At 41.4% G+C, this 6,574-nt stretch overlaps 1 protein-coding gene across 1 annotated transcript; it reads left to right on the plus strand.

Annotated features, from left to right (window-relative positions):
• The first annotated feature begins 1,442 nt into the window (after nucleotides 1-1,442).
• Nucleotides 1,443-2,818, plus strand: LOC135209804 (uncharacterized). The gene is made up of 3 exons (XM_064242578.1): nucleotides 1,443-1,566; nucleotides 1,658-2,103; nucleotides 2,228-2,818. The coding sequence occupies exons 1-3, from the start codon at nucleotides 1,443-1,445 to the stop codon at nucleotides 2,816-2,818; spliced, it is 1,161 nt and encodes a 386-aa protein (XP_064098648.1).
• Nucleotides 2,819-6,574: the final 3,756 nt, after the last annotated feature.

Consider the following 6,574-nt stretch of genomic DNA (forward strand, 5'->3'; position numbering starts at 1 on the left):
CCTCTTTCAAAGACTGTTGAACTCCAACATGGAATTCAAAGGAACAGAGAAACTGGGTGATAAGTTTAGATTTAAACTAAACAAAAGTGAAATGAGAGCAAATATTTGTCGTGAAAACTCCCAAAAAATCAAGTTATAGCAGACTTACTTATTGCGGATCGTATTGATCAAAAATATTTCTAAAGTGGATTTTCTTTTTGGGGAGGCTGATTAGTTTTCCAAACTATCAGCATTCCAGACCAGAATGAACGCTTAGAATCTTTTCACTAATTGTAATAACAAGAGGCACACACCTGTTATTCATTATCCTGTTATCTTCTTTCTATAAGCAGGTCTCTCCCATGAAGACAGCAAAATCTTTATTATGAAAGTTTCTCTTCTACATCAGCACTTTGGTGACTTCATATAGGAATGAGATGAAAGAAATTCAACTTTTCCCAAGCTCTGGGAATGATAGGAGACGAGGAACTTCCAAGGAAACAGGATTGAGAGAAGAAGTCAAAGCAAAAATCACAGATGAACTTGAAAAGAATAGTTCCCTTATGAAAACATTTCAATAAAAAGAGACAGAAAGGTACAATGGCTCACCTTTAGGTGCCGCTGGCTGTGTCGTGGTTGATACATGTATGGGTTGTTGAAGGTGGAGACATCAATATTACAAGAGTAGTCATCGTTACAGTTGCAGTAGTTGGGGTGGTTGTTACAGGCATAGTAGTGGGAGTTCCGTTGTTTGTTAAAGGTGTAGTCATAGGAGTTGAGGTGGATATTGCAGGGGTAGTTATGGTAGTTAGGGTAGCTGTTAGTGGTGTAGTCATAGGAATTGGGTAGTTGGTACAGGTGCAGTAGAAGGAGTTAATGTGGATATGTCATGTGTATTCATAGGTGCTGGGTTGGTTGTTACAGTGTACTAGTAGGAGATGAGGTGGTTAATTGAGGTTTGTTGTGGAAGGTATAGAGGGAGTTAGTGTGGTTGTTGTAGGTGTAGTTGTGGAAGTTGAAGTGAGAGTTCAAGTGGTTGTTGTAGGTATAGTTATGGAAGTTGATATGGAAGTTGAGGTGGTTGTTGTAGATGTATTTGTGGAAGTTGAAGTGGGAGTTTAGGGGCTTATTGTAGTTGTGGAAGTTGTTGATGTGAGAGTTGAGGTTGTTGATGTAGGAGTAGTTGTGGAAGTTGAAAAAGCTGTTGAGGTGGTTGATGTAGGAGTAGTTGTGGAAGTTGAAAAAGGAGTTGAGGTGGTTGATGTAGGAGTAGTTGTGGAAGTTGAAAAAGGAGTTGAGGTGGTTGATGTAGGAGTAGTTGTGGAAGTTGAAAAAGGAGTTGAGGTGGTTGATGTAGGAGTAGTTGTTGGAAGTTGAAAAAGGAGTTGAGGTTGTTGATGTAGGAGTAGTTGTGGAAGTTGAAAAAGGAGTTGAGGTGGTTGATGTAGGAGTAGTTGTGGAAGATGAAAAAGGAGTTGAGGTGGTTGATTAGAGTAGTTGTGGAAGTTGAAAAAAGGAGTTGGAAGTGGTTTGATGTAGGAGTAGTTGTTGAAGATGAAAAGGAGTTGAGGTGGTTTGATGTAGGGAGTTAGTTGTAGGAAAGTTGAAAAAGGAGTTGAAGTGGTTGATGTAGGAGTAGTTGTTGAAGTTGAAAAAGGAGTTGAGGTGGTTGATGTAGGAGTAGTTGTTGAAGTTGAAAAAGGAGTTGAAGTGGTTGATGTAGGAGTAGTTGTGGAAGTTGAAAAAGGAGTTGAGGTGGTTGATGTAGGAGTAGTTGTTGAAGTTGAAAAAGGAGTTGAAGTGGTTGATGTAGGAGTAGTTGTTGAAGTTGAAAAAGGAGTTGAAGTGGTTGATGTAGGAGTAGTTGTGGAAGTTGAAGTGGGAGTTGAGGTGGTTGATGTAGGAGTAGTTGTTGAAGTTGAAAAAGGAGTTGAAGTGGTTGATGTAGGAGTAGTTGTGGAAGTTGAAAAAGGAGTTGAGGTGGTTGATGTAGGAGTAGTTGTTGAAGTTGAAAAAGGAGTTGAAGTTGTTGATGTAGGAGTAGTTGTGGAAGTAGAAAAAGGAGTTGAGGTGGTTGATGTAGGAGTAGTTGTGGAAGTAGAAAAAGGAGTTGAAGTGGTTGATGTAGGAGTAGTTTTTGTTGAAGTTTGAAAAAAGAAGAGTTGACTGGTTGATGGAGGAGTAGTTTTGTGGAAAGTTTGAAGTGGGAGTTGAGGTGGTTGATGTAGGAGTAGTTGTTTGGAAGTAGAAAAAAGGAGTGAAGTGGTTTGATGTAGGAGTAGTTGTTGAAGTTGAAAAAGGAGTTGAAGTGGTTGATGTAGGAGTAGTTGTTGAAGTTGAAAAAGGAGTTGAGGTGGTTGATGTAGGAGTAGTTGTTGAAGTTGAAAAAGGAATTGAAGTGGTTGATCGAGGAGTAGTTGTGGAAGTTGAAGTGGGAGTTGAGGTGGTTGATGTAGGAGTAGTTGTGGAAGTTGAAGTGGGAGTTGAGGTGGTTGATGTAGGAGTAGTTGTGGAAGTAGAAAAAGGAGTTGAGGTTGTTGATGTAGGAGTAGTTGTGGAAGTAGAAAAAGGAGTTGAAGTGGTTGATGTAGGAGTAGTTGTTGAAGTTGAAAAAGGAGTTGAAGTGGTTGATGTAGGAGTAGTTGTTGAAGTTGAAAAAGGAGTTGAAGTGGTTGATGTAGGAGTAGTTGTGGAAGTTGAAGTGGGAGTTGAGGTGGTTGATGTAGGAGTAGTTGTGGAAGTTGAAAAAGGAGTTGAGGTGGTTGATGTAGGAGTAGTTGTTGGAAGTTTGAAAAAGGAGTTTGAAGTGGTTGATTGTAGGAGTAGTTTGTGGAAGTAGAAAAAAAGGAGTTGAGGTGGTTGATGTAGGAGTAGTTGTGGAAGTAGAAAAAGGAGTTGAGGTGGTTGATGTAGGAGTAGTTGTGGAAGTAGAAAAAGGAGTTGAGGTGGTTGATGTAGGAGTAGTTGTGGAAGATGAAAAAGGAGTTAAGGTGGTTGATGTAGAGTAGTTGTGGGAAGTAGAAAAAAAGGAGTTGAGGTGGTTGATTGTAGGAGTAGTTGTGGGAAGTTTTGAAGTGGGGAGTTGAGGTGGTTGATGTAGAGTAAGTAGTGGGAAGATGAAAAAAAGGAGTTGAGGTGGTTGATGTAGGAGTAGTTGTTGAAGTTGAAAAGGAGTTGAAGTGGGTTATGTAGGATGTAGTTTCCGGAAGCAGAAAAAGGGTTGAGTGGTTGATTGTAGGGAGTAGTTTTGTTGGAAGTAGAAAAAGGGAGTGAGGTGGTTGATGTAGGAGTAGTTGTGGAAGTAGAAAAACGGAGTTGAGGTGGTTGAGTAGGAGTAGTTGTGGAGATGAAAAAGGATTTGAGGGGGTGGATGTAGGGCTAGTTGTGAAGTAGAAAAAGGAGTTGAGGTGGTTGATGTCGGAGTAGTGTGGAAGTTGAAGTGGGAGTTGAGTTGGATGTCAGGAGTAGTTGGTTGGAAGATGAAAAAGGAGTTGAGGTGGTTGATGTAGGAGTAGTTGTTGAAGTGAAAAAGAGTTGAAGTTTATGTAGGATAGTTGTGGAAGTAGAAAAAGGAGTTGAGGTGGTTGATGTAGGAGTAGTTGTGGAAGTAGAAAAAGGAGTTGAGGTGGTTGATGTAGGAGTAGTTGTGGAAGTTGAAGTGGGAGTTGAGGTGGTTGATGTAGGAGTAGTTGTGGAAGTTGAAAAAGGAGTTGAGGTGGTTGATGTAGGAGTAGTTGTGGAAGTTGAAAAAGGAGTTGAAGTGGTTGATGTAGGAGTAGTTGTTGAAGTTGAAAAAGGAGTTGAAGTGGTTGATGTAGGAGTAGTTGTGGAAGTTGAAAAAGTGGGAGTTGAGGGGTGGTTTGATTGAGGGAGTGTGTGAAGTAGAAAAAGGAGTTGAGGTGGTTGATGTAGGGAGTAGTTGTGGGAAGATGAAAAAGGAGTTGAGGTGGTTGATGTAGGAGTAGTGTGAAGTTGGAAAAAAGGAAGTTGAAAAAGTGGGTTGATGTAGGGAGGTGTTGTGGAAGTTGAAAAAGGAGTTGAGGTGGTTGATGTAGGAGTAGTTGTGGAAGTTGAAAAAGGAGTTGAGGTGGTTGATGTAGGAGTAGTTGTGGAAGTAGAAAAAGGAGTTGAGGTGGTTGATGTAGGAGTAGTTGTGGAAGTTGAAAAAGGAGTTGAGGTGGTTGATGTAGGAGTAGTTGTGGAAGTTAAAGGAGGAGTTGAAGTGTGTGATGTAGGAGTAGTTGTGGAAGTTGAAAAAGGAGTTGAGGTGGTTGATGTAGGAGTAGTTGTGGAAGTAGAAAAAGGAGTTGAGGTGGTTGATGTAGGAGTAGTTGTGGAAGTTGAAAAAGGAGTTGAGGTGGTTGATGTAGGAGTAGTTGTGGAAGTTGAAAAAGGAGTTGAAGTGGTTGATGTAGGAGTAGTTGTGGAAGTTGAAAAAGGAGTTGAGGTGGTTGATGTAGGAGTAGTTGTGGAAGTAGAAAAAGGAGTTGAGGTGGTTGATGTAGGAGTAGTTGTGGAAGTTGAAAAAGGAGTTGAGGTTGTTGATGTAGGAGTAGTTGTGGAAGTTGAAAAAGGAGTTGAAGTGGTTGATGTAGGAGTAGTTGTGGAAGTTGAAAAAGGAGTTGAGGTGGTATGATGTATGGGGTCGTTTGTGGAAGTAAAAAAGGGTTGAAGTGGTTGAGGTAGAATAGTTTGTGGCACAGTAGAAAAAGGCGTTAGGTTGTTGATGTAGAGTATTTGTTGAGCTTGAAAAGGAGTTGAAGTGGTTGTGTAAGAGTAGTTTGGGGGAGAGTTGAAAAATAGTTGAGGTGGTTTGATGTAGAGTAGTTGTGGACGTAGAAAAAAGGAGTTGAGGTTGTTTGATGTAGGATAGGTTGTGGAAGTGCAAAAGGAGTTGTAGGTGTTTTATTAGGAGTAAGTTGTGGAAGTTGAAAAAGGAGTTGAGGTGGTTTGATGTAGGAGTAGTTTTTTGGAAGTTGAAAAAGGAGTTTTGAAGTGGTTGATGTAGGAGGTAGTTTGGAGTTGAAGAAGGAGTTGAGGTGGTTGATGTAGTAGTAGTTTTTTTGTGGAAGTTGAAGAAGGAGTTGAGGTGGTTGTTTTAAGTGGGTAGTTGAGAAGTTGAGAGTGGAGTGATGAGTGGTTTGATGTAGGGTCGTAGTGGAAGTTGCAGAAGGATTTTGAGGGTGGTTGATGTAGGAGTGTTTGGGGAATTTGAAGAAGGGTTAGGTGGTTGTTGTAAGTTGTAGTTGATGAATTGAGGTGGAGGATGAGCGTGGTTTGATGTAGGAGTAGTATGGAAGTTGAAAAGGGGAAGGAGTTGGGAGGTGGTTGATTGTAAGAGAAGTTGTGGAGTTGAAGGAAGGAGTTGAGGTGGTTGTTGTAGAGTGTAGGTGGTTGAGGAAGTGTGAGGTGGAGGATGAGGTGGTTGATGTAGGAAGTTATTAGTGGAAGTTTGAAGGGAAGGAGTTGAGGTTGGTTGATGTAGGAGTAGTTTGTGGAAGTTAGGTGGAGGATGAGGTGGTTTGATTTTTGTAGGAGTAGTTTGTGGAAGTTGAAGAAGGGAGTTGAAGTGGTTTGATGTAGGTAGTTAGTTGTGGAAGTTGAAGAACAGGAGCTGGGAGGTGGTTGTTGTAATGTAGTTGAGGAAGTTGAGGTGGGAGGGGATGAGGTGTTGGATGTAGGAGTAGTATTTGGAATGTTGAAGGAGTTAGTGGGTTGGTTGATGTAGGAGTTGTTGGGAAGTTTGAGTGGAGGATGAGGTGGTTGTTGTAAGGAGTAGTTTTGGAAGTTGAAGAAGGCTTGAGGTGGTTGATGTAGGATTAGTTGTGGAAGTTGAAGAAGGAGTTGAGGTGGTTTGATTGTAGGAGTAGTTGTGGGAAGGTTGAAAGGTGGAAGGATGAGGTGGTTGGTTGTAGGAGTAGTTTGTGGAAGTTGAAAGAAGGAGTTTTGAGGTGGTTGATGGAGGAGTAGTTTTGGTGGAAGTTGAAGAAGGAGTTGGAGGTGGTTGATTGGCGGTAGTTTGTTGGAAAGTTGAGGTGGAGGATGAGGTGGTTGTTGTAGGAGTAGTTGTGGAAGTTGAAGAAGGAGTTGAGGTGGTTGATGTAGGAGTAGTTGTGGAAGTTTAAGGTGGAGGGATGAGGTGGTTTGGTTGTTTATGCGTATTGTGGAAGTTTGAAGAAAGGGAGTTTGAGGTGATGATGTAGGAGTAGTTGTGGAATTGAAGGAAGGAGTTGAAGGTGGGTTGTTTGTAAGTGTAAGTTGGCGTTGGGGTTGAGGTGGAGGATGAGGTGGTTGATGTAGGAGTATAGTTGGAAGTTTTGAAGAAAGGAGTTGAGGTGGTTTGTTGTTGGTGTCGTTTTGTGCGTTTGAGGTGGAGGATGATGTAGTTGATGTAGGAGTAGTTGTGGAAGTTGAAGAAGGAGTTGAGGTGGTTGATATAGATGTAGTTATGGTAGTTGAAGAGGGAGTTGATGGGGATATTTTAGGTGTAGTTGTGGAAGTTGAAGTGGGAGTTGAGGTGGAATATGTAGTAATTTCACTCGTTGTTGTAGTCGAGCTTCTTACTGTTGAACTTGTTGTACTGGTTGTAGTTGTA

The sequence above is a fragment of the Macrobrachium nipponense genome, chromosome 38 (genome assembly GCF_015104395.2).
Source record: "Macrobrachium nipponense isolate FS-2020 chromosome 38, ASM1510439v2, whole genome shotgun sequence".
NCBI lineage: Eukaryota > Metazoa > Arthropoda > Malacostraca > Decapoda > Palaemonidae > Macrobrachium > Macrobrachium nipponense.

Bases quoted from the DNA above. Each gene is read 5' to 3' on its own strand.
- LOC135209804 (XM_064242578.1), top strand. From the start codon at position 1,443: ATGAAAAAGGAGTTGAGGTGGTTGATTAGAGTAGTTGTGGAAGTTGAA. The intron at 1,567-1,657 runs GTTAGTTGTAGG...TGGTTGATGTAG, and splicing joins GAGGTGGTTTGATGTAGGGA to GAGTAGTTGTTGAAGTTGAA. The intron at 2,104-2,227 runs GTAGGAGTAGTT...GTTTGGAAGTAG, and splicing joins AAGGAGTTGAAGTGGTTGAT to AAAAAAGGAGTGAAGTGGTT.